At 51.8% G+C, this 27369-nt stretch overlaps 1 protein-coding gene, 1 non-coding gene and 1 pseudogene across 2 annotated transcripts; 1 reads left to right on the forward strand and 2 right to left on the reverse strand.

The window, feature by feature from the left end:
* The first annotated feature begins 8395 nt into the window (after window positions 1-8395).
* Window positions 8396-8479, forward strand: LOC148217475 (small nucleolar RNA SNORD45). The gene has a single exon (XR_015801070.1). It is a non-coding gene; the product is annotated as a small nucleolar RNA SNORD45 (small nucleolar RNA).
* A 1105-nt stretch (window positions 8480-9584) lies between these two features.
* On the reverse strand, window positions 9585-25990 carry LOC106864014 (tenascin-X-like; annotated as a pseudogene).
* On the reverse strand, window positions 10874-12059 carry LOC148217476 (syncytin-A-like). The gene is made up of 2 exons (XM_088158601.1): window positions 12032-12059; window positions 10874-11727 (listed from the first exon to the last, which is right to left on the reverse strand). The coding sequence occupies exons 1-2, from the start codon at window positions 12057-12059 to the stop codon at window positions 10874-10876; spliced, it is 882 nt and encodes a 293-aa protein (XP_088014727.1).
* Window positions 25991-27369: the final 1379 nt, after the last annotated feature.

Raw genomic sequence — 27369 nt, forward strand, 5'->3', positions numbered from 1 at the left:
ATTAATGAACTCCACTGAGTGTTGTTAATGACAAAGGCTCTCGAGGGACTAATTAAAGCTGATATTAGGAGGCCATGATTGCACAAAGCTCTCACAGACTCCAAGGAAAAAGCAAAACCCAAAGTCCTTGGAAAATCCTGCAGTCCCTGGGGGCATGAAGGAGCCCCCCCATGGCCATTCCTGACCAAGGCTCCCCAGGGACTGGTCCCAGCAGATCCCTGAGGCCACTGGGATGTGGGGGGATGCTGAGGGCAGGACAAGGGGTGACAGTGGCCAGCCTTGCTGGGGCTGTGCCAGGAGGCCCCAGTAGCTCAGGACAAGGTATCTCGTCCCAGCCCTTGGTGGCACAGACCCTGCTGTGCCCCAGGGCACCAAGACTTGGCTTCTCTTTATCCTTACCTATCATCTCTGCCTCCAATTTCCTGCTGTGACTGGAGCCTGGGGACACTTTCTCAGTTGTTTCCCTCTGTGGGTCCCATTAAAACTTGAAGAAACTTTGGAGTCTGATTCTTACTTGGAGTTCTTGAGAGGTTTTTTCAGCTCCCACTCAGGGACTGATGTTCAGGGCCTCAGCACAAGCCCCAGAGGGTCGTTAGAGTCCTTGTGCTGTGTCTGTGCTAATGAGCTGGGCTGGGCTCCTGGCACAGAGGGAGATCCTGGCAAGCAAGAGCTTCAAAAACACATTTATCTTCATGAGCAGCTCTTCTGCAAGCCCAGCAGGGCTGGGGCACTGCCTGCAGCCACCCCGGGCACAGCACAGAGGCACAGAGAGCTTCAATCACTCAGGGCTGGGAAGATGCTCAGAAGTGCCTGGGGCAGAATCACTCCCAGCCCTTGACACAGGAAGCCTCTGGCTGCAGGACAATGCAGCTGCAGCTCCTGCAGTGATCTCCTAAAGCTGGAACATCCCAATGCCTGCAGACTGTGTGAGTACATTCTCTGATGATCTCTTGTGTAGAGCAGCCAGGGGTGCCCAGGGCTGTCGTGCAGAGCAGGGTCCTGCGGCCCAGGGCACTGTGCTGGGGCAGGGACTCTGCTGCCTGCCAGGGACAGCTCTCAGCCAGCCCTGGGAGCTGCTCACAGTACTGGGGAGAAGCTGAGGGGGGAAGGAGCAAACCTGAGCAGGACAGGTGCTGCTGCTGAGAGGTGCTGTGTGGGGCAGGGCTGCTCCCAGCTCCAGACCAGCCTGGGCACAGCTCCGGAGGACACTTCCCAAAAGAAGGTAAGCCAGGGGTTGCTGCAAAAATCAGATTTCCTTATGTCTTGGTTTGAAAGACAGGTATGGTCTAAGGAAAGGCAGGAGCCCCTTTTCTGCGATGCAGAGTGCAACCCCCCTCCCTTTTAATTATTTTAGGTCCAATTCAGACGCCTTCAGGCAGGAGATATGGGGATAAGAATAACAGTTCTTTACTGGTATCTAACAAGGCAGAAAACAACAACAGGTATAAAAATTGGCAACAGAAACAGTCTAGCTCCGCTCCAGTCCCTTCTGGCCGCAGGCCGTCTCCCTGTGCTGTTACCGGTGCTGTGGGGGCAGGGCAGGTCCCGCACAGTTGAAGAGGGCTGGGTGATGGCGGCCGCGGCCCAGTGGTGAGAGGGGATGGGGAAAGTGACTCCCCCCTCACGGTGTCGGTCGTGGTGCTCAGCAGAGTGTCCGGAGATAGTAGGGTGAGATGGGAGAGCAGCAGAGCGATGTCCAAAGGCAGGGAGCGTGGATCTCAGTGCTGGGATGGCAGGGGAAGATGCCAGAGCAGAGCCCAGGTTGTCTTCCCACTCCACGAGCCAAGCGAGAGAGAGAGCCCAGCTCCAGACCCCCCCGTCCCACCTTTCCTTTTCCGGTTCCCCCCCCTCCCCCTCCACCCACCCCGCTATGAGAGAACATTATCTATCGTTTCAAGGTGTAGCCACAATTACTTAGCATAACAATGGGAGAAAATTCCACTGAAAGAAAAGGGAATAGTTCAACCTCCAACACCTTAGAATGTTTTTAATTTCCTACTTGGAGAAGCATGGGAAAAGCTGGAGTGATGACAAAAAAATTTTTGCTTTTTATATATTTTTCATATATTCGTAGCTCTGTAAACCACTATTATAAAGTTATAAAATTATAATCCTTGATTGACTCTATTAAACTCTTAATTTTCTCTATTAAACTACTATTATATACTTATATAACTATAATCTTTAATTAACTCTAATGCATTTTCTAACCGTTCTCTTAGATTTTAGAACAATAAGCTGAACTTCAAAATACATTCCTGAAGTACTGTATAGTCTTATTATCAGGAAGAGGACCTACAAGAAGAACATTTTCATTTTTAACCAGAATGTGAGCAGTCATAACAAAACTGGGGCAAATAAGCCCTTGCACCTACTCTAATGGGTTGATCCAGGGGTGTGTAACACGGGAAAACAAATCTCCTTTAGGATGTTCCTGTTAAATATCCTAATTAATCAACCTTAATAAATTGTTGGAATTGGGGGCTGGGTGTGACCCATCCCCACTGGGACACCTGGAAGCTTCCAAAAAAGGGCTGTTTTTTATTTTACTGTTCTAACACTATTGCAAGGAGTTTTTTCTCTTTTGACTTTAGACAACAGGAGGATGAGAGAAGCAGAACAAGAATTGTAATCAGATAGTCACAGAACATTCCAAGTTGAAAGGGACACACAGGATCATCAAAGTAATGTGTGAACATTTACAGAGACTCCAGATCTGTAACTTTGGGGGGTCAGTGTCTCTGCTGGGAGCCTCCCAAAGGGCCTTCAGCCACTCCTCAGCCCTGGGCAGCACCAGTATCACCTTTGCAGGGCCCAGCAGGGCTCTCCTGAGCTGCCCTTGCCCAGCTGCAGACAGAGCCTGCCCAGGCAGGGCCCTGCAGACAGACAGGTTTCTGTAGGGCCAGGTGAGTGCACAGAGGGTGGGATGGGCTCTGTGAGCCTGGCACGGACAAGGCAGCTCTCAGGAGGGAAATGTCCAGGCCCAGGGGGATGCTCAGGGAAGGAGAGGGGGCTGAACAGAGCGATGCTGGGGGCAGGAGGGCACTGTTGGTGTGTGGGAGGTGCCGTGCACAGCTGGGCACAGGAACACTGTCCTGAGTGCCCGGCTGTCTCTGCCCTGCCCTCCCAGGCACAGCACCACAACATCTTCTCTTGTTTCTGCACTCCTCTGATATTGTCATTGTTATCTGCTGCTCTCAGGGAGCCTCTGGGCTTTGCAGCAGCTGAGCCAGGCACTGCCCTTGGGATTCCTGCCAGGCTGGGGTGTCCATGGGAATGGGGTGTCCAAGCTTCCCTGTGTCCTGTGGGGCTGAGGGCAAAGCAATCCATGGGAAAGGGGAATGAGCTGAGCCCCCTCCCTGAGATCCCATCACCCGGGGGTCTCCTTGCTGTGTCCTTCCAAGCTCTGAGCTGCCCTCCTGGGTTCAAATCTGTGCCAGAGCCACTCAGAATTCCCTGAATGACCCACGGGGAAGTGCAGAGATGCCACAGCTGAGGAGGAAATGCTGTTGGGTTTGCCAAGGAAGCCGTGAGTGTCCTTGGCAGAAGAGGGTGGTGAGACCTTGCTCAGAGACCTTTAGAGAGGGTGAGACATTCAGGGATCCCTCTGCTCTGGGCAGAGTCTGGTTTATCCCAGGGTGACACAGGAGTGTGATTGTGCTCTGATTGCAGCCAAAAATGCAAATCCAGGGCAGTTGGGAACAAGCCCATCCAGCCCCTCACTTAGCCCTGAGCCAAGAGGAATCCTTTGCCTCTTACATCTCTGAGTGGTGAACTGTGAGTGCAGCAGAAATGCTGAGGATTTCTGTCCTCTAAGAACCAGGAATAATGTGTGGACAGGAAAATAATTCCTAAAAACATCTCATAACATCTTTTAGACTTGGGAGTACAGAAGCTACCAAACCTTTCTGCATAAGGAGTGATTCCACTGGCAAATCCTGAATATCCAGCCTTGCCACAAATCCAGGGCAGCAGGGCAGGGATGCCTCCTTGAGAGCCCCCCACCACAGGCCTGGCTGCTGATGGCACTCTCAGCCAGCACAACTGGAGCTCAGTCAGGGACCAGGGTGAAGGTTTTCCCAGAGCAGAAACAAGGGTGGGTGAGTCACAGTGGGAAAGTCTAGAGGGAGTTCCCCAGCTTCGGCTCAATGCAGCCTCTGCTGACTTGTCACTGTCCTTTATCCATGAACAGATCCCCATGGCTAGAGACAGCAAATGTCCAACAGCAGCTCCATCAGCCACTTCCTCCTGCTGCCATTGGCAGACACGCTGCAGCTCCTGCACTTCTGCCTCTTCCTGGCCATCTCCCTGGCTGCCCTCCTGGCCAACGGCCTCATCATCAGCACTGTAGCCTGTGGCCACCGCCTGCACACCCCCATGTTCTTCTTCCTGCTCAACCTGGTCCTCACTGACCTGGCCTCCATCTGCACCACTGTCCCCAAAGCCATGCACAATTCCCTCTGGGACACCAGAAACATCTCCTATGAAGGATGTGCTATTCAGCTCTTTTTCTTTCTCTTCTTCATCTCAGCAGAGGTTTCCCTCTTGACCATCATGTGCTACGACCGCTACGTGTCCATCTGCAAACCCCTGCACTACGGGACCCTCCTGGGCAGCAGAGCTTGTGCCCACATGGCAGCAGCTGCCTGGGCCAGTGGCTTTCTCACTGCTCTGCTGCACACGGCCAATGCATTTTCCCTGCCCCTGTGCCATGGTAATGCTCTGGGCCAGTTCTTCTGTGAAATCCCCCAGATCCTCAAGCTCTCCTGCTCATGCTCCAGCCTCAGGGAACATGGGCTTCTTGCTGTTAGTGTCTGTTTAACTTCTGGATGTTTTGTGTTCATTGTTTTCTCCTATGTGCAAATCTTCAGGGTTGTGCTGAGGATCCCCTCTGAGCAGGGAAGGCACAAAGCCTTTTCCACCTGCGTCCCTCACTTGGCTGTGGTCTCCCTGTTCCTCAGCACTGGCACATTTGCCTACCTCAAGCCCACCTCCATCTCTTCCCCATCCCTGGATCTTGCCCTGTCAGTGCTGTACTCAGTGGTGCCTCCAGCCCTGAACCCCTTCATCTACAGCCTGAGGAACCAGGAGCTCAAGTCTGCAGTGTGAAGACTGATGACTGGAAGATTTCAGAAAAATTAACCTACAGGCCAATTTCTGGAAATCACTTGTAATAAAAGTATTTTTGCTTGTTCTTTTTGGTTTGGTTGTGGCATTTTCTTTTTTCTGTGTTTTAGTTTTTTAATATTGTCCACAACGAAAGGCCATTGTACGTACTATTTCTCATTTTGGTTCTCTACACATCCTCTGTGGTCCTAGACTCTTTTAACGAGGATTTGTGCTCTCGAGGGCGTTAATGAACAAAAGATCTCCCAGCAATTTGTCACTGGAGATGCCCCTTTTGTTCTCTTCTCTGAAGCTGCAGCAGCAATGTCTGTGTGCACTGCTGGGGGTAGATTAGTGCTGGCAGAGCAGCTCTGCTCCTGCTGGCCACACCATTCCTGATCCAGGCCAGCTGCCATTGGCCTTCTTGGCCACCTGGGCACACTGCTGGCTCATGTCCAGCCTGCTGTCCATCAGTGCCCCCAGGTCCCTTTCTGCCTGGCCACTGTTCAGCCACTCTGTTCCCAGCCTGGAGCACTGCAGGGGTTGTTGTGGCCAAAGTGCAGGACCCGGCACTTGGTCTTGTTAAACCTCACCTTGTTGGATTTGGGCCCTGGATCCAGCCTGTCCAGGTCCCTCTGCAGAACCATCCTACCCTCCAGCACATCCTCACTCACACCCAGCTTGGTGCCATCTGCACATTTCCTGAAGCTGCACTCCATGCCCTCATCCAGATCATCAATGCAGATATTGAAATCCACGCTGGCTGGCTCTGATCCCTCAGCCATCCTGGAGGTGCCCTGTGATGGCACTCAAGGTGATCTGTTCCATCACCTCACCAGGCACCCAGGTCAGGCTGACAGGCCTGCAGTTCCCCACATCCTCCTTCCAGCCCTTCTTGGGGATGGGCTCACATTGGCACCTCCTTGCTGAGCCAGGACTGATGAGAAATGATGGAGAGCAGCTTGGGGAGCTCATCCAGCAGCTCCCTCATCCCCCTAGGATGGATTTCATCTGTTCCCAGAGACACCTGTGAGCATCTGAGTGGGTCAGCAGGTCCCCAGCTGCTTCCTTCTGGATTACATGGGGTCTGTTCTGCTCCCTGTCCCCATCTACCAGCTCAGGAGAACACTAGTCCTGGGGACAACTTGTCCTATTGTTGAAAACTGAGGCAATGAATGGGTTAAGAGTCTCAGCCTTTTCCTCATCTTTGGTTACCATATCCCCCCTAATAAACAATAGACGGTCTCCTTTCCCTTCTTTTGCCATGAATGTATTTCTAAAATCATTTTTGTTATCCTTCACAGAAGCAGCCAGGTTAAATCCTAATAGATATTTCACCTCTCTAGTTTTCATTCTGCATAACTTAGCGACATCCTGAAACAATTCTTGAGTTGCCTGTCCTCCTCTGTCCAAAGGTGATGCACCTTCTTTTAACCCTGAGTTCCTGGAAAAGCTTTATGCCCTACCAGGCCAGTAATTTTCCTTTCTATCTCACTTTTTGCCACGGAGGGACAGGCAGTGCCTATAAGATTTATTTATTGAATTGTCTCCATCGTTCCTGGGAAACCTTGCTTTTTAAGGGCTGTTTCCCTTAAAAAAATCAGTACCTGATTTGGTACTCTCCAAAACTGCATCCTGAATAGGCCTAATTCTGCTCTCTCTAAGTCCAATGTAGAAGTTTTGTAGATGCCCCTCCTTCTTCTAGAGAATATTTAAAAACTCAATAATTTCATTGTCACTGTACCACAAACAGCCTCTGACCACCACATCTTCCACCGGCCCTTCTCTGTTTGTGAACAGCAGGAGACAGAGCTTTCCCGTGGAGTGGGAAGAGAAGGAAACCTCCCCAAAGTGCAGCCTGGAAGGTTCAGCCCAGAGGTGAGGAAACAGAAAAGTCCCTCCCAGGGCAGAATGTTGGTGCCCGAGGTGTCCCAGCGTGAGGCTGGGCCAGGCCATGGCTCTGTATGCCAGGAGCCGGCAGCACTGGGTGCAGGGAGCCCAGGGAGGGCACAGCAATGCTGGGCTGAGAAATGCTGGGGGGGACAGCGAGATGGGCGTGTGCAGCCGGCCAGGGCACAGGAGCAGCACGCACAGGGGGCACAGCCTGCAGGAGAGATGGCCAAGGGCTGGGCAGGGCTGGCAGGGCCAGAGGCACCCAGGCCTTTGTGCCCTGGGCTCGGGCAGGGCCTCTGCAGCCCCACAGAAGGAACTTTCCTGGCAGGGGCTGCACTTTGCTTCTGCCTCGGCCCTCCCTCAGGAGGCTGGCAGGGCTTGCAGCTTGATGACATTTGTCCTTCCTGCCCCTGCCATCCCAGTGCCCCAGGAACAGCCCCGAGCCACCTGTGAGGGACAGGCCCTGCTGGCCCAGGCCTGGGCTCAGGCCTTGGCCTTTCTGCTTCCTCCACCCAGCCCAGGCCTTGCTCAGCATTGCAATTCCCTGCTCACAGCCTCGGGCTCCTGCAATCCTGGCCTCAAGGATCTGCTCTCACCAGTCCCTGGGGAGCCTTTGGCACTCCCTGCCCTCAGTGGGGCCAGTGATGCTCCAAGGGACTTGCAGTTTTGCTTCTTCAACCTTCTCTCAGTGCCTGGGGCTCCTGGACTCAGCCCCAAATCCACCGTGAGGATCATTAAAATACAGAAAGTCCTCGGGAGCACCTTGTCTTCTTCCAGTCGTCTTCAAGTTATCAGGGATTGTGCAGCTCCTTGAAGTCAATTTGGAGTTTTGTTAATGAGGAAGGATTTCAATGTTCACCTCATGACTTTTGTGTTTTTAATCACATGAGTATTTTTTAATTTTTCATTTTAGAGGACAACTGACTGAAGCATTCCCCAGGTGATCTTGATGCTGAATGTCTCCTTAGGAGGTCTGGGCACCCAGAAGTACGAGCCCCTTAAGGGATGACCTTGTTTGGACAACCTGCTCCTCACCCCCAACGTCAATGTGTCTCACATTACCCACCTGGGACTGACATGCCAAAAAAAATAGGGGGGAGATGGGGGAGATAGCGGGGGAATGAGGGAGATAGCGGGGAAGGGGGGGATAGCAGGGGAATGGGGGGAAATGGAGGGGAATGGGGGAAATAGGGGGGGGATGGGGAAATGGGGGGGATAGCGGGGGAATGGGGGAGATAGCGGGGATTGGGGGGATAGCGGGGAACTGGGAGGATAGCAGGGAACGGGGGGATCCTCTGTGCAGGTACCGGTGCCGGGGCTGTGGAAGGCGGTGGGGGGGGGGGGGGAGGAGGAGGAGGAGGAGGAGGAGGAGGCGGCGGCGGCGGCGGCGCTGGCCGGCCCGGGATGAGCTCTGGCATGTATTATCTGAGGCGAGCTGATGTCTCTCACTGCTTTAGCTCTAGAATTACTCTGAGGCCCGGCCATCCCTCCCTCCCTCCCTCTGGCAGCGCAGCTTTTGCCCGCGGTGCCATCGAGTCCCCGGGCCGGGCTCTGAGCCCGGAGCTCTGCTCAGGCCGGCCCTAAAGCCGCAATGTTTTGTGTTTTCCGCAGGTGTGTGGTTAAACCCACATTCCAGGACATTCCAGGCCCGGTGTCTGATGCAGCGTTTTGGAGAGTGCCCAGAGCTGCAGGTGCCAGTGGCACAGGTGAGGTTTGGGGTGACCCAGGTGCTCCCAAGGCTTTGGATGTGCAGCCCCTGGGAAGGCTCCCTGGGCCTGTGCTGGGCTCCTGTCAGCTCCCCAGGCATGGGTTTGTGGGCAGGGAAAGGAAAGGAGCCAGGGCCTCGTGTTCATCTGGGTCCTTTTGTATCTCAAGTCCAGATTTGGCTTCTGGTGCTGTATTTTCTACTGCAATTTAAACATTCTGTTTTTAATAAAACTATTTTTGGTTTCCTTTTCGTGTCCGTGGAGACACAATGGTCATCGTGTGGGGAAGAGGGAGAGCTCAGGAAGGAGAAAGGATGGGGGAAAGGTGCTTGTAATTTTACTTCTCAATATCCTCTGATTTTTTGGGCAATAACTTCAGGTCATTCTCCTACATGAAGTCTGCTTGGCCAGTGATCAGGGAGAGACTTCTCCCTGTTCTTATCCCAAGGCAGGAGCCTTTCAGCATGAGCTCTGTGCCACTGGGTGGTCTCGTGGTTTTCTGTCTCTTTTGATCACTGTGTGCATCTCCAGGGAGGCAAACGAGGCCATGCTGAGCCTCGAGATGCAAAATATTCACATTTGCCGCGGAAACGTTCGTGTTGGCCAGGTTGGGAACATCTCAGCATGTCCAGGGCCAGTGATGGATGGGGTCCAACACTCCAAGTGACACTGGGACCAGAACCACAAGAACCATTTGGAGCCACACTTGACCCTGGGGATGACCTTGACCTCAGCCTGACGCTGCTTCACCCCAGGACAGGAGAGCCACCATCAGCTTTTATTACCCACCTGTGAAAGTTTCACTTTTGAACCTCCCCAAATCCCATCTGGGACCCCCCAGGGGACACCCCCAAACTCTGGGACCGCCCTCCAGCCCCCTCAGCCACGCTGTGGCCGCAGCTTCATCTCAGTGAAGGGGATGGAGACGTTGAAGCCTTTCCAGGGGAACCAGTGGATGCCCTGTGGGGGAGCTGGGGGGTCAGAACCCTTAGAGAGTTCCAGAGACCCCCCCATAAATCCCCATAGAGACCCCACAGACGCCCCCCAGATTCCTATGGGCACTTATGGACCCTTAGGGATCCCCATAGAGACACCAGAGATCCCCACAGGCCCTACAGGACCACACAGGCCCTATAGATCCCACAGACCCTTTTTCCACAGGGCCCTATGGAACCCTATGGACTCCCACAGGCCCCTATGGACCCTTAGAGGACCCCATGGACCCTCCCAAAGATTCCCTCATACACCCCCAGACCCCCCCATAGTCCTATAGCCCACCCTAGACCTCCTCTAGCCCCCTTAAAATACCCAAAGCCCCTTGCAAAGCCCCCCCAGATCCCCTCCATATCCCCCAAAATCCCCTCCAGACTCTCCCAAACCTCCTCCAGACCCCCCCAAATCTCCTCCAGACCCCCCAAATCCCCCCCAGACCCCCCCAATTCCCCACCTCGTGCCCCCCCCCCCCCCGCCCAGGTGGGTACCTGGTGGTCCCGGGGCGTCCCGTAGAGCCCGTTCAGGCGGCCCGAGGGGTACCGAGGGTCCCAGGAGTCCCGTTCCCGTGTGGAGAAGGGGCTGCCCGAGTGGTAGGAGAGGGCATTTCCTGTGGGGGGACATGTCAGGGACCCCCAAACTCAGCAGGAGCCACCAAAACCCACCAGAAACCCCAATACCTCCAGGGACCCCAAAACCCACCAAGGGCCCCACAGCCCCCTGCCAACCAATGAACCCCAAACCCCCAGGGATCCCAAATCCCATCAGGACCCCACAGAATTCCCCAAATACCCCAGGGACCCCAAAACCCACCAGGAGCCACCAAAACCTACCAGAAACACCCAGGGACCCCAAAACCACCAGGGACCCTGTTAGAGACGACAGGAGACAAGCAGATCCGATGATGATCAGCAAGCCTCAAGTTTATTGATCAGAAGGCTACAGTTATATAGACACGGTAATAAAGCTCATACATATTGCAAAAGCTAAGCTCATCATTGGTTCTGTGCTCTGGCCTTGCTAAGCGTCATCCTCGCACATATTGTTACAAACTCCGGATGGCTACGGTTGCTTTACTGCAACAGCTAATTCTTGTTTTAAAAAAAGCTAATTCTTATTTTGACATCTTGTGATTGCCTTGCTCCTTGCTCAAAGGCACAATGTTCTTGCCCAAGGCCTTATTTCCTGACTAGTGGAATCTCATCATGTCCTTTCTCACGTAGCCAGTCCTCTACAAAGCTCTCCACACTTCCCCCATTTTCTTTTTGGGCAAGAAGGTTTGTCTGCCATAACTTTTGTGTCGCACGTGCCATCATATTCTGAATGCATCCAAACATACAAGGCAAAGCAAGCAGTAGCAATAATAGCACACCAAAAATACCTATAGCATACATTATGATGCTCCTTAGCCATGGCCCTATTCCCAGGCTTTTGAGCCATTCATCTATACCTAAGCCATCTTCTTCCTTTAACTTCTGCAACCTTTGTTGTAGTTCCCTGATTTTTGCATGTATGGAGGTGGAATGATCTGACAGGTTCGTGCAACACATACCTTCAAATTCCTCACACCCGTGTCCCTGAGCTAACAACAAAAAGTCAATAGCAGCTCTGTTCTGGAGCATGGCATGATTGACACTCTGTACATCTGTGGTCAGCACATCTAAAATTGCGGAGGTTTTGTTAATCTCATCTCTGGCCCAACATCCCAGCTGTTTTGATAGCTTTAAAGCCTTATTGGCTCCTCCACCGGGCAGTATGGTGGAGATCATGACCGATTTAAGTTCACTCCAAAAGGTAGGGTCCCCTATGTCTTTGCAGTTTAGTTCGTGAATACTGCGTTTTGACCTAGTTGCACTGTGGTTACTCCATTTCATTAGTAATGACATGTTAGGATGAAACAGTGAAAGCTTCCCCAGGTAACATGGTCCTCCATGTGGAAAGGCAGGAATCCCATTCCAAGCTCTATCCCCACAGATCAGAAATATTCCCTGAGGTAACCTTCTGGGGGCAGTAATGTTACTGCCGTTACAACCTAAGTACAATTGTCCAAACACGGTGCCTGAGTCCAAACTGGAATTCAGTGTGGCCCATCCCTTTAGATTTCTGCTGAGGTCCTTTAAATTTCTGGGGAGAAAACTCACCCAACACCCTTTTGATGTGTTTGTCAAACTGGCATTAGCACTTCCAAACAGATCTAACTCCTCGGGTGGTGACAACAGGGTGGTGTTAAGGGATTAAATTAGTTTGCACTGTTGTCCACTGTCCCCTTTAGGGTCAAAGCATTGCTCACCAACCCTTTTTTCAGAGATCTGCTTGCACAGGGACATGTTACTTACCAGGCCGCAAAATTCTTGAGGTCCCCATATTAGTAGGCCAACTAGGCATGTGCGGAAAGGATTAGTGACACCTCCCAAGCTAAGGCATTGAGAACCGGTTTAGTCCACCTCGCTGGTATCCAAACTGTTCCTGTAGGGGTGGAAATACAGAGATATCCCTGTCCCCAATACACAACTTTAGCAGGTTCCTGCCATTGACCTGTCTTGGAGTCCCAATATCTCACCCATACCTTTTCTCCCTTTTCCCGGGGTTCACCAGGGTTATAATGTACTACTGCCAGAGGCTGATCTGCCTCTCCAAATACACACAAATAATTCATTACAAACAAAGCTTTTAACAATCTAGAGTGCGGATCTCTAATATTTTCATGTTTGGCAAGGTATCTTTTGAGTGTCCCATTAACTCTTTCTATTATGGCTTGCCCCATAGGAGAGTGTGCAATCCCTGTAACATGTTCAATACCCCATTCTCTTAAAAATCACTCGACCCTTCCACTGATGTAGGCCGGTCCATTATCTGTTTTTATTTTTCTTGGTGTACCCATTACTGCAAAACAACTACAAAGGTGTCTTTCTACGTGAATGGCTTTCTCACCTGTCTGTGCTGTTGCCCAAATATATTTACTATAGGTATCAATAGTTACATGGACATATTTCAAACGTCCAAAATTTGCTACATGTGTAACATCCATTTGCCAAAGCTCATTAGACAGCAATCCTCGTAGATTAACCCCCAGTCCCAATCCACAACCACTATTGTGGTGGCTGCAGATAGGGCAAGCCCTAATTATTGCCTTGGCTTCAGCCAAAGGTATTTCAAACTCCCGTTGTAGACCCCTTGCATTCTGGTGAAACATTGAATGAGCCTCCCTAGCTAATTGTTGCCTTAACAGTGGCGTTCCCTGTGCTATTGTGTTGGTTTGAAAGTAAAACCAGTGCAAGACTCCAAGTCAATAATACAATTTAATAGGAGAAAAGAGAAAAAAAATAAATTACATGCAATAATATAAAAGAAACAACCACCGACACAGTCAGAAATACAACCTGACACCCTGTCAGTCAGGGTGTTGGTAGCAGTCCGTATAAATGGTGGCTGCAGTCCTCCTGGATGACAGATGTGATTCAATTGAAGCAGTGCTCCTGTAGAAGGTGCAGTTTTCCTCCGAAGATCCAGCGATGATGTGGAAAAGGTCCGACTTTCCTCTGGGATCCAGTGGAAAGGTCTGCCTTCGTGTCCCAAACCCCAGTTTTTTATCTAGGTAGGAAAGGCTTGGCTCCTGCCCCTGGTTGGGGCATCTCCCAATGGGGTGATGTAATCTTATCAGTCACACAATAGGACTTAATGGCCCATTAACAGAATATATCTTCTGGAGGAAGGATGGGTTGTGAAAAGATAACGATGATCCTCCCCTGATCTTATCAGATGGCACATCAGCAGAGGATATCTCCCACAGAGATAAGGATCACCACCCCTCCTACATTTTAACAGATGGTGATAGAATACACATTTTTGCATTGTACCCCAGGACAGCTATAGTTACCAATTTATCTGCTCTATTGTTGCCTTCTCCTAAACCAATGTCCCACTTATGACCTCTAATGTGAATAACAGCATAGGCATGTTCCCTAAGTTTTGTTGCTTTTTGCAGCTGTACAAGTAGCTCAAAAAGTCTCTGATTCTGTACTTCCTTAATTGAGGCTTCCTCAATCCTTTCCACCACCCCTGCCAGGTATAATGAATCTGTGACAATGTTCAATGGTCCTTTAAGGTTTAACATCGCCCACACAACTGCAAGAAGTTCCATAGTCTGTAAAGTGTCCCTTTCCTCTGCAGGAAGGATCTTGTGTTTCCAACTGTCCTTTTCCTGCCAAGTGATAGCACGAGTTCTTGACTTCTTCCCTGCATCAGTATATGCTGTCAGGGCACCTGTTATAGGTGTAGTCTCTTGTTTAGGTCGTGTGACCCATTCCCATTTTCCAATCCAATGCAGTGGTGCCTGTACTATTTTTCCTGTTTCCAGTGTACAACCTGCTCCTAATAGCACCTCTTGTAACTCCTCACTGTTGTTCAGATACCATTGTAGAGAGTCCTTTTTCATGGGCATTCTTATTGTCTTGGGTTCTGTGCCAGTAACTTGCAAGGTCCGTTCTCGACCCTTCTTGATTAGTTCTGCTAACATTTCGATTTTTTGAAAAAGAGTTTTGGTTTGTTGCGGTGCAGGAGAAATCCATTCCAATACCCATAGCTCCCCCATTTTTTTTTTTATTGAGTTAAAGCTCCTAGTAGGTATGTGGGGCCACACCATAATGTGAGGTCAATTGGTGTGTTTGTGTCACGTTGGCGGATCTGGCCTTGTGTAACACAGTCCATAATTTCTTGAATAACTTTTTGTTGGTCAGATGTGACTTGTACTGGGCATGTGGGGTCTGTTCCTTTTAGAAGTGGTCACAGTTTATCTAATAGTTCATTTGGTATTCCTACCACAGGCTTTAACCATTGCAGGTCACCGAGCAATTTTTGAGCATCATTTAAGGTTTTGAGTTCTGTTTGAAGTTGTAACTTTTGAGGAGTGACTAATTGTTCAGATGAAGTCCATCCTAAGTATTTCCATGGTGCAGTCCTTTGCACCTTTTCAGGGGCTATGACAAGCTGGAACCTTGCCAGTTCTTCCTGTATGTCTTTGATTTGTTGGTCCGAGAATGGAGTAGGTTGAGCAAACAAAATATCATCCATGCAATGATATATAATTGTCCTTGGCCATTTTTGATGAAGAGGGTGTGAAGCAGAAGCCACATAAAGTTGGCACAGGGTTGGGCTATTTCGCATTCCCTGCTGTCCATACTGTCCATTCAAAATGTTGATCAGGACCCTCTCTGTTTAATGCATATAGGGTAAATGCAAATCTCTTTGTATCCTCCGGGTGCAACGGAATTGTGAAAAAAGTCCTTTAAATCAATGATTAACAATGGCCATCCCTCAGGTATCATTGCAGGATTGGGCAATCCAGGTTGCAAAGCACCCATCAGCTCCATTTGATCATTAACTGCGCATAAGTAGTGGAGAAGACGGTACTTCCCTGATTTCTTTTTTATAACGAATATAGGAGTATTCCATGGACTTGTGGTCAATTGTAAATGTCCCTGATTAAACTGTTCTTTAACAAGGTCGTGGGCATGTTGAAGACTTTCCCTTTTTAAAGGCCATTGCTTAACCCACACTGGTGTATCAGTTTTCCATGTGATGGGAATTGGGAAAGTCCATGCAATGGCCATTAGCCTAAAGGGTGCTCATTGGTTAAGACCACACCTAGCTGTGCTAGTATGTCCCTTCCAATAAGACACAGCATTGTTGGTGGTAATTGAACTATAGAGAAAGTGGCAGTGACTTGTTTGCCATCTACCTTAACCTTTAGGGGAGGAGAGCGACTGGTGAGGGTGAATCCCCCGACTCCCATTACTGTTGTTGCTGCTGGCTGCAAGGGCCAATGTTGAGGCCAGCATTCTGGGCAAATAATGCTAGAATCTGCTCCCGTGTCTAACAGTCCAATAAATGACCGCTTTTGTCCCTGGTATTCCACTTCTACTTTATGTTTTGGCCTCTCATTTAAGTTCAAGGTGAGGAGAGTGAGGCCCCCAGTTGATCCAAAGCCATCGCCCCCCCATCTTTATTTTGTATTGGATCCAAGTCCTTAGTTGTTTGTTCCAGGGGTATTAATTGTGCAATTCTTTGACCCTCATTAACTTGAATTGGTGGGAAAAGAGTGTAAGCCATAATCATAATTTCTCCAGTATAGTCTGCATCAATTACACCAGGTAACACAAAAAGTCCAAGCATAGATGCTGATGATCTCCCCAATAACAAGGCACCCATAGTCCATCCTCCCACCACAATCAGCACCTTTGTGCCAGTTGGAATATTTTGTGGTTGAGAGGTCATAAATGTTACGTCTACTGCAGCTGCCAGGTCCAAGCCGAGGCTTCTGCTGGTGGCAGGTTGGCAGCCTGTGAGGTTGCTTGTACTGCAGCAACGACTTGTGTCTGAGTGCGGCCACTGCGGTTCTGCGTGCTCCCACTGTAGTTTCCCGACTGGTTACGGCATGCATTGGTGTTGTGTGAATCTACTCGGCATTTTTGACACCAAACTCCAGTCGCAGTGCACTCCCGACGGAGGTGTCCCACGCCGCCGCATCAGGAGCATTTAAGACTACCTTTTGATGTGGTCTTCTGAGTGACCATAGCAGACGCTTGAAGGGGTGCAAGGGTGGCTAACACTTGGCTCTGAGAAGCTTTAGCCTGTTCTTGCAACCCTAAACCTAATGTTTTGATAGCATCTACTAGGAATGCCTGCATCCCTGTTGGTATTTGGGACATTTTTTCTAACACTTCTTCAATAGTCCAAATTGCTCCTAAGGTGTTTAATACACTTCTAGTGGCCTGATTGCAATTTTGAAGGGCACATTGCTTCAATAACATTCCCTTCATAAAATCTGGCACCCCTGCTCTTTCTGTTGCTGCTGCTGCTTTATCTATAAATGCACCAAATGTTTCATCTCTTCCCTGCTTGATTCCCATGTATACAGGCAACCCACCAGGGTCTTTAACTCTGTCAATGGCCATTCTTACTAGTCGCATTGCTTCCCTACGCTTATCAGGACCAAGCAATGCCTGAGCTTCAGTGTGGAGAAATGCTCCTAACCCCATTAATTCCTCTACGGTTACCCCATACAATAGGTCCCCCTGTTGCCTTTGTATAGCAACACACTCATTTACTAAAGCCTGCCAGTGTGCATTAAACAATAACTGCTGATGCTGTGTGAATATTAACTTTGCTATTCCTCTGCAATCTGACGGCAACAGTATCTGTGTTCCCCAGATGTAATCCAATATCTGTTTGACTGGTTTGCTTGTCACCCCAGACTGACTAACAGTGGAGCACAATTGTGACAGTAATTTCCAATTGAGAACGGATACTTCTGCCCCCAAACCTCCCTCTGCCATCGGCTGATAAATTACTGGGCAAGCCAATTGTTTCGTTGCCTCTATTGCACTGTCATCCCCTTTTTCCAGGCAGTCTTTTGCCAGCGCTGCCCACACTTCTCTCCTCCCCCTTGCAATAGCCTCCACTAGATCAGATTCCGCCCCAGGGATCGGCTCACTGCGTGGAGGTGGAGGTGGTGGCGCCTGTGGCTGTAAATCCTGCCCTTCTGGGGATGCTGATGGTGCACACGAGCTTCCCAACCCAGCAGTTGCTGGTGAGGGAGGCAAATAAAGCATAGAAACTGCTGGAGGCAGCAGGGTGGACGAAAACCAGTCACTATTATATTCTTTATTTTTGCCTTGGGCAGCAGATGCCTGCTCCGCAGCCTTTTTCTCAGCTTGGCACTGCAAAAGTTCATTGTGTACTACTCTCCAGATCTTTCCTAACTTTTTTGCAGTTTTATCATCCTCTAATGTAGCTTCCCACAATATATCTCCAAATTTACGCCATTCTGACAACTCATGGACAGTGTGAGGATTTACAAACACTCCCTTTGTGTACCCATACTCTAACAACCCGGGCAACTCCTTCTGTAAGTCTATGTCCTTAACCTGTCTTTTCTGCAAAAATGCAGTAAATAAATCATATGCTGCTTGCCTTTCCATACCTAATTTGTCAGAGCTGTTGCAGCCCCTCAAGGTCTCGGCAGCACGTATCGGCCAGGCTCGCCTGTGCGGTCACCCAGGGCAGGGGGCACTCTTTTTCTGCTCTTTTTGCCGTCCTTGCTGCTTAGGACCCGACCCAATCCTTGCTCCGCCGTGGCACCAAGTCAGGATCACGTCGTAGGGTCACCATTTGTCGGAGACGACAGGAGACAAGCAGATCCGATGATGATCAGCAAGCCTCAAGTTTATTGATCAGAAGGCTACAGTTATATAGACACGGTAATAAAGCTCATACATATTGCAAAAGCTAAGCTCATCATTGGTTCTGTGCTCTGGCCTTGCTAAGCATCATTCTCCCACATATTGTTACAAACTCCAGATGACTATGGTTGCTTTACTGCAACAGCTAATTCTTGTTTTAAACAAAAGCTAATTCTTATTTTGACATCTTGTGATTGCCTTGCTCCTTGCTCAAAGGCACAATGTTCTTGCCCAAGGCCTTATTTCCTGACTAGTGGAATCTCACCATGTCCTTTCTCACGTAGCCAGTCTTCCACAAAACTCTCCACAGGACCCCACAGACCCCTGTCAGCCAGTGAACCTCAAAACCCCCAAGGATCCCAAATCCCAGCAGGACCCCACAAAATTCCCCAACAACCCAGGGACCCCAAAACCTACCAGGAACCACCAAATCTCAGCAGAAACCCCAAAATATCCCAAGGACCCCAAAACTTATCAGGCACCCCCAAAACCACCAGAAACCCCAAAAAAGACAGGGACCCTCAAGGACCCCAAATCCCACCACGAGCCACCAAAACCCAACAGCGACCCCACAGTCCTCTGCCATCCAGTGAACCCCCAAACCCCCCATGGATCCCAAATCCCATCAGGACCCCCAAAAAATTTCCACCCCAAACACCCCTGGAACCCTGCCCCCCCTCCCCCCCCAGGCACGGGCGGTGCCGCTGAACTTTCCCACGCGGAGATGGTACTGCTCCTCTGCGCTGCCCACGGCGAAGTCGCAATAGATCGTGGAGTCACGACCTGCCCTCAAGTCCGCACACAGCTCCATGGGGGTGGCGGCCGTCAGCTCATGCAGTGCCTCGTTCACCCCAAAAATCCTCCGGTACCCCCAGGACTCCTGCGGGGTCCCCTCGAGTTCTCCCATCCCCCCTGCAATGCTCCCCCTGAAATATTGGGGACCCCCAAACTCCTGGGGACCCCAAAAGCGCCCCCTGAACTCCTGGAGACCCCCCCAAATCCTTCCCGGACCCCAAAACCGGATCTGAATATTTGGGGGGGAACCCCCCCTGGATCCTACGAGTTCCCCCCTCGGACCCCTGGGGATCCCCCAAATTTTGGGGTCCCACCGAGTACCCCCTGCTGCCGCCCCAGGGCTCTCCTCAAAGTTTCCCCAAACCCTGGGAGTGCCTCCCAGTCCCCCCAGATTTTTTTATAGGTCCCCCCCAAAATCCCCAGGGCCCCCCCTGACCAAGCCAGAATTCACCGCTAACATTGCTGAAGCCGTGGGCGTACGAGTCCCACCCCCTCCAAAAATCGGTGCCTCCGTCCTGGAGGCGCTGGAAAACCTGGGGAGGTCAGGGGTACCCCAAAACCCCTCTGATCCCCCAAACCGCAGTTTCCATCCCATAAACCCTAGAGAGCCCCTCCAGTCCTTCCCAGTGCCCCCCAGTACCCTCCCAGTGCCTTTCCAGCACTCCTCAACCTCTCCAATGCCCTCCAACACCCCCTGCAGGACCCCCCAATTACCCCAAACCCCCTCATTTCCCCCCATAAACCCTGTAGAACCACCCACTCCCTCCCAGTATCCCAAAGTTCCCTCTCAGTGCCACCCAGCACCCCTCAACCTCCCCAACACCCCCTGCAGGACCCCCAATTGCCCCCAAACCCCCTCAGAACGCCCCAGTTGCCCCCAAACCCCCTAATTTCCCCCCCAAAAAGCCATAAATCCTCCTCTAAACCCCTGTAGGAACCCCCCAGCATTGCTCCCAGTGCTCCCAGTGCTCCCAGTCGCACCAGCCAGCTGCTGCCGTCCGTGTCCATGTCACAGAAGACATGGAGGGGTCGGGCCAGGTCCCCCCCGAGGGAGATGAGGGTGTCCCGGGAGGATCCCGGCCTGTTCCGCTGCTCCTCGGCGCAGTCCCGGGGATGGGGGTGCGGAAGTGGGGCTGGGGAGGGGGAGTATTTGGGTCACTTCAGACACCCCAAAAAGTTTCTGGGAATTCAGGGGTGACCCCTCCCCAAAATGACACAGGCACCCCCCCAATGCCTCCATTCGAAATTTGGGGGTCTGGGTGACACCCCAAGATCTGAGACCCCCCTCAGATGATCCAGGGGTGCAGCTGTCCCCTCAAAAGACACAGATCTCCCAAAAAAGCACCCAGGGGTACAGCTGTCCCCCCCCAAAGGACACAGCCCCCCCAAAAAAGGGCCCCAAATAACCCCCAAATGACTCCCAAAATCCCAAGTAACCCCCAGAAACCCCCAATAACGCCCCAAACCCCAAATAATCCCCAATTAAGCCCCAACCCCCCCCAAAAAAAACCCAAATAACCCTAAATAATCCCAAATACCCCCCACTTCCCCCAATAACCCTACCCCCATTTTTGGGGGTCCAGGTGCCCCTCCCTCCCCCATAGCTCCCCCCACTCACACTTGTCAAAGGTGGCCTCCAGAGGGGCACTTTTGGGGTGTCCCACTTGGCCCCACAGCCGCACCCCATAGCGTCCTGCCGGCTCCAGCCCCCAGAGCTGCTGCGATGTCTCCTCGGGGGCAGCCACAGGGTCTGGGGGGGCACGGGGGTTTTGGGGTACCCCAATGGGGACAGCGGGGTCCCCAGGGGGGTGTCGGGGTCTTAAAGGCATTATTGGGGTCTCCCAAAGCTGTATTGGGGTGCCATTACCAAAGGAGGGTAATGGGATACCCCGAGGTGTTACTGGGGTTCCCGGGGGGGTATTGGGGTCCCCCAGAGATGTATTGAGGTTTCCAGAGGGTTACTGGGGTCCCCCAAGGAGATATTAGGGTGCCATTACCAAAGGAGGGTAATGGGATACCCCGAGGTGTTATTGGGGTTCCCAGGGGGGTATTGGGGTCCCCCAGAGCTGTATTGAGGTTCCCAGAGGGTTACTGGTGTCCCCCAAGGAGATATTGGGGTGCCATTACCAAAGGAGGGTAATGGGATACCCCGAGGTGTTATTGGGGTCCCAAGCAGATATTGGGGGACACCTGGGGTTTTTTAGGTTCCTTTTGGGGGGTCGTTACCTGTTGGGGCCCCCCGGGGGGGCCTTACTCCAGCTCGTAGACATCAGGGGGGCGTGGGGGGGGTCCCAGTGCAGCCGGGCACTGCAGGGCCACACCGAGCCCACCCACAGGGTCCCTGGGCCACCTGGGGAAGGACACACTGCTGACATCTACAGCAGCCCCAAATCCCCTTCTGATACCCTAAAAACCACTGTGGTCACCCCAAACCCCCCACCCCCACACTCCAAACTCTCCCATAGTCCCCCCAGCCCTGCCCTCACACCGTGCCCGATGGACTTGGCCCAAGTCCCCTAAACTTTCCCCCAAAGACCCCCCAGTTACCCTCAGCCCCCAGTTTCCCCCAGTGCCTGCCAGACCTATTTCCTCCAGGACCTCCCAGTCCCCTGAGTTCCTCCCAGTTTCCCCCAGTACTCTCCAGTCCCCAGTTCCCCCCGACTCAGTTTCTCCTCATTCGCCAATTCCCCCCCCCCATTCCCAGTTTGCCTCGATCTCCACCAGTCCCTTCAGTCCCCAGTTCCCTCCAGTTCCTCCCAGTTACCCCCAGGCCTCAGAGCCCTCAGTTGCCATCAGTTAACCCCAGTCTCCTGTTTCCCCCAGTTCTCCAAACCTCCCAGTTATCCCCAGTTCCTCCAGTTCCCCCAGTCCCCAGTTCCCTCCAGTTCCTCACAGGCCCAGTTCCCCCAGTTTCCCAAACCCCCCAGTTGTCCTAAATTGTCCCCAATTCCTCCAGTTCCCTCAGTTCTCCTGCCAGTTGCTCCCAGTGCTACATTGTCCCTAATCTCCAGTTCCCTCCAGTCCTCTGGCTACCCCCAGCTCCAAGTTTTGCCCAGTTCTCCCAAGTACCCTCAGCCCCAGTTGCTCCCAGTCCCCCTCTAATCCCACTGTTCTCCTTGGTCCCTGAGCTGTCCTAATCCCCCCAAAACTGTTACCAGTCACCCCAATAACGAATCCCTCATATTCCTCCAGTTTCCCCAAGTCCCTCCCAGTTCACCCCCAGTACCCCCCAAATTCTCCCCACTGCCCAGTTTCCCCCAGTCTTTTCCAGTCCTCAACTCCACCCCTGCCCCAGTTTGCCCCAGTTCCAAGCAGTTTCACCCAGGCCACACATGACCCCAGACCCCATTTCCAACCGGTCCCCCTTAGCTTTTCCCAGTTCATCCCAGTCCCCAGGTGATCAGAGTCCCTCCAGGAGTTACACTCCCCCAAATCTCCAATCCCTGGTCTCACTTTCCCCTGAATCCCCAAGTCCTCAGTGCCCTCCGAGCTGCCCCTAGGCCCCACTCCCCGCCCTGTCCCCACTCCAGCTCCATTCCCAGAGGGGTCCTGGGGAATCCCTGCAGCCCCTCACCAGTGGCAGCCTCACTGGAGACGTGGTCGCTCCTTTTGCCTCCCCTCAGCCCATAGAGGTGGAAGCGGTACCGGCGGGATGGAGTCAGTCCCGGCACCATCACCAAGTGGGACTTGCCATCGATGGGCAGGGCCTGGGGCTGGCCCCGGGCATCCCGGTACTGCAGCATGCAGGAGTAAAAGGAGCCCTTGGGGACACTCCACTGTAGTTGCACAGAGCTGGGGCTGACACTGGAGACCTTCAGCTCTCCCAGCACTGCTTGTGCCAAGGGGGTCTCAGATGGAGGGGCCTCAATTGGGGGGTCTTTGGAGTCCTCAGGTTGTGGCTCCTCTGTTGTGGCTGTGGCTGCAATGGAGACGCAATGATGATGTGTGTGAGAATCCATGTGTCTATCCAAATATCCATCCATCCATCCATCCTACCATCCAATCACCATCTATCCAACCACCATTCATCATCCATGCATTGATCCATGCACCCATCTGTACATCGGTCCATCCATCCATCATCCATCCATCCATCCATCCATCTATCCATCCATCCATCCATTCTCCATCCATCATCCACCCATCCATCCATCCATCCATCCATTCATCCATTCTCCATCCATCTATCCATTGATCAACCAACCATCCAGTTCAGGAGCCCTTCTTCCATCATCCAGCCATCAGTTTCTCCATCCTCCATCCCCTCCATCCTGTACCTCTCTGTACCCTTCACTCACACATATGTTCCTCAATCTCTCCCTCCACTCATCATCCTTCATCCCTTCATTCACCCTCCCTCACCCCTCTGACCCTTCTCACCTGTGGCAGAGTCAGTGAAGATGTGGTCAGTCCTTTTGCCTCCCCTCAGCCCATAGAGGTGGAAGCGGTACCGGCGGGACGGGGACAGCCCCAGCACCGTCACCGAGTGGGACTCACCATCGATGGGCAGGGCCTGGGGCTGGCCCTGAGCATCCCGGTACTGCAGCATGAAGGAGTAAAAGGAGCCCTTGGGGATGCTCCATTGCAGTCCCATAGATTCTGGGGTGATGCTGAAGACCCTCAGTTCTCCCATCACTGCCCGTGCCGTGGGGGTCTCAGATGGGGGTGGTCTCAGTTGGAGGGGCTTTGGGGTCCTCAGGTTGTGGCTCTTCTGTAGTGGCTGTGGCTGCAATGGAGACGTGAAGATGATGAGTGTGAGAATCCATGTGTCTATCCAAATTTCCATCCATCCATCCATCCATCCATTCATCCATCCATCCATCCATCCATCCATCCATCCATCCATCCAATCATGTTTCTTTCTATGCACCTTTTCCATCAACTAATTCCTTAACCTCTTCTTCCATTGGATCATGCAATCACCAACTGCTGACCTGATACATCAAACCTCCACCAAATTGCCCCAACACTCATAGTGCACCATTTCTCTTAATGTATCCATTATCTATCATCAATCTGACATCCATCCATTATCCATCTTTTTAACTTCAAGTCCTTAAATCCATTCCTCCATCTATTCTCCTCCCCCCTCCATTTACCCCCTCCTTCAACCAGGGCACAAACCAGCCATGAGCTCAGCCATTCATCCATCCATTCATGCATGCATCCATCCATCCATCCATTATCCATACATCATTCATCCATCATCCATCCGTCATCCATGCATTCATCCATTCATCCATCCATACATCCGTCCATCCATGCATTCATCCATGCATCCATCCCTCCATCCATACCTCCAGCAATCAACCAACCATCCAGTTCAGGAGCCCTTCATTGATTAGTTGATCCATCCTCCATCCACTCATTCCTGTACCTCTCTGTACCCTTCACTCACCCACATGTTCTTCCATCACTTGACCCCTCCATCTCTCCTCCATCCATCATCCTTCATCCCTTTATTCACCCTCCCTCACCCCTCTGACCTTCCCCTTCACCTGTGACCATGTCAATAGAGACATGGTTGGTCCTTTTGCCTCCCCCCACCCCATAGAGGTGGAAGCGGTACCGGCGGGACGGGGACAGCCCCAGCACCGTCACTGAGCGGGACTCACCATCGATGGGCAGGGCCTGGGGCTGGCCCTGGGCATCCCACTACTGCAGTGTGAAGGAGTCAAAGGAGCCCTCGGGGACCCTCCACTACAGCCCCACAGAGCCTGGGGTGATGCTGGAGACCCTCAGCTCCTCCAGCACTAGCTGTGCCAGAGCGGCTTCAGATGGGGGTGGGCTCTGTTTTGGACTCTTCTTAGGGCAAGGGCAGCTCCTCTGGCATGGCTGCAGCTGTGATGGAGAGGGAATAGTGATGGGCCTGGGCATCTGTTTGTCCATCAACAAGTCCATCTATCATCCACCTAATCACCTATCCATCCATCATCCATCACTTCCTTCCTTCCATCCATCCATCCATCCATCCATCCATCCATCCATCCATCCATCCATCGTCTATCCACTCATCCATCCAATCCATATCCATCCATTCCTTCAATCATGTGTCTTTCCATGAAACTTTTGTTTCAACTGCATCTTTTACTTCTCCATCCATTGGATCATCCAATGATCAAATGACTGATCTGATCCTCAAAATCACTGATAAACTACCCCAACACCCATCATCCCTGCATCCATGCATCCATGCATTCATGCATCCATTCATCCATCCATCCATCCATCCATCCTCCATCCACTGTCCATTCACTGCCATTCCATTGTCCATCCATCATCCATTGTTCATCCTTCTTACATCACCCATCATCATCATCCATCCATCATCACAGTCATCATCATCATCATCAACATAATCATTCATCTATCCATTTATCCTTCTACCTTGCCAACACTTCCACACATCCTCCACTACCAAGCTGGGAAACTGGGGAGAAGTGGGAATGGAGGGACTGATGATGGGTGATGGATAGATAATGGATCTATCCAATTAAATAATGATGATGATGATGGATGATGGTGGGTGTTTGCCAGTGGAAGGGTCAATGGTTAGTTGGATGATGTTGATGTCAGTGGGTACTGAAAGGCAGGTAGGGATGGGATTGGGATGGGATCCTTTGATTGCTCCACCTCTCCATCCTTACAGCCACCTCTCCAACCCTTTCACTCTCTGATCTTTCCCCTCACCTGTGACAATGTCAGTGGATAAATGGTCAATCCTTTTGCCTCCCTTCAGGCCATAGAGGTGGAAGCGGTACCGGCAGGACAGGGACAGCCCTGGCACCATCACGAAGCGGGACTCGCCATCGATGGGCAGGGCCTGGGGCTGGCCCTGGGCATCCTGGTACTGCAGTGTGAAGGAGTCAAAGTAGCTCTCAGGGATGCTCCACTGAAACCCCAGAGAGTTTGGTGGGACACTGGAGAGCTTCAGCTCCTCCAGCACCGCTCACACCAAGACTGCCTCAGATGCAGGGGACTCAGTTTGAGGCTTCTCCTCTTGGGGCTCCTCTGAGGGCAATGGTTATCGCTAGCTGCATAGGAGGAGGGATGGTGATTGGCATGGTCATCCATGTGTCCTTCCAAATGTCCATCCCACCACCCGCTAGCTAATCCATCCGTCCATCCATCCATCCATCCATCCATCCATCCATCCATCCATCCATCCATCCATCCATTTTATCCGTCACACACCCAGTATCCAACACAAGTCCATGGCCAGTTCCACATCCATCTGGCTTTCTTACCCCATTTCTCCATGCCTTCACCCCTCCCAACCCCATTTCCCATTGACAATCTTCCATTCATCCATCACTGAATCTATCCTTGATGGATAGAGGATGAGAGAAGCATGGAAGGATAGATGGATTCATGATAATTGATGGATGATGGTGATGATGATGGTGATACATGGGAGATGAAGATGATGAATGACAAGCGAGAGTTGATGGATCACTGCTGATGGATGGTGGATGATGGACAATGGATGACGGAGTGTGTTAAGCAATAGAATGGTGGAAAGGTTGATGGTTGATCAAATGGTGCTGAGTCAATGGCTGCTTGCTGGTGGGTATGTGATGGGCATGGGATCCCTTGATGCTTCCATTTCTTGATCCTTCATCCCATCTTGTCCTTCTGCCTCACCTGTGACAGTGTCAGTGGAGACACGGTCAATCCTTTTGCCTCCCCTCAGCCCATAGAGGTGGAAGCAGTACCGGCAGGACAGGGACAGCCCCGGCACCGTCACTGAGCGGGACTCACCATAGATGGGCAGGGCCTGGGGCTGGCCCTGGGCATCCCGGTACTGCAGTGTGAAGGAGTCAAAGGAGCCCTTGAGGACACTCCACTACAGCCCCACAGAGCCTGGGGTGATGCTGGAGACCCTCAGCTCCCCCAGTACCACCTGCACTGGGGGGTCTCAGATGGGGGGGCCTCAGTTGCTGATGTTTTTGCTCCTCTGAGGGCAGGGGCAACTCCTCTGGCTCTTCTGTGCCTGGAATGGATGACGGCATGGGAATCCCTGTGTCCATACAATGATCCATCTCAACACCCACCAATCAATGCATACATCCTTCCATTTACACTTTTATCTGCAGGATTATTCATTCTGGCACCCATCATATACCCTTCCACCCAACCACAGGCACCTTTTCTTTAACTCCTTTAATCTGCATTGGGTCACCCAACTACCCACCCACTGATCTGACATGTCAAACCACTAACAAACTGCCCCAACAGCTCTCATCCATTATCCATCTTCATGCATTCATCCATCCATCCTGTTTCCTTCAGCCAGTCCTTGAATACAATCCTATTTTAATCTGACTTGAATACAATCCTACACTTCTATTCCTCTACACTCGCCTCCTTACTCACTCAGAGCAAAAACCAGCCATGGGCTCAGCCACGTGTGTGCCTGTCCAGCCATGTGTCCACTCAGCATTCGTCCACCCAATCCACCCAGGAGGCCCTCCTCCATTGATACATCATCCATCACCATCCATGCATTCCCCATCATCCCCCTATCCTTCAGTCTACCCAGCCAACTCACCCAGAAGCTACCGTTCATTTTCAATCATCCAACCATTCCTCATCTCTTCTTCTGTCCATCCATCAATCCATCCATGTCTCACCTTAGC

Source organism: Sturnus vulgaris, unplaced genomic scaffold (assembly GCF_052056855.1).
Source record: "Sturnus vulgaris isolate bStuVul1 unplaced genomic scaffold, bStuVul1.hap1 Scaffold_84, whole genome shotgun sequence".
Taxonomy (NCBI): domain Eukaryota; kingdom Metazoa; phylum Chordata; class Aves; order Passeriformes; family Sturnidae; genus Sturnus; species Sturnus vulgaris.

What these genes read in the sequence shown, in the direction of transcription:
- LOC148217476 (XM_088158601.1), bottom strand. Translation starts at nt 12,059, where the DNA reads ATGGGGACCTCAAGAATTTTGCGGCCTG. An exon ending in CTCAAGAATTTTGCGGCCTG is followed by an intron (nt 11,728 to 12,031) that starts GTAAGTAACATG and finishes AATTGTACTTAG; the next exon opens with GTTGTAACGGCAGTAACATT.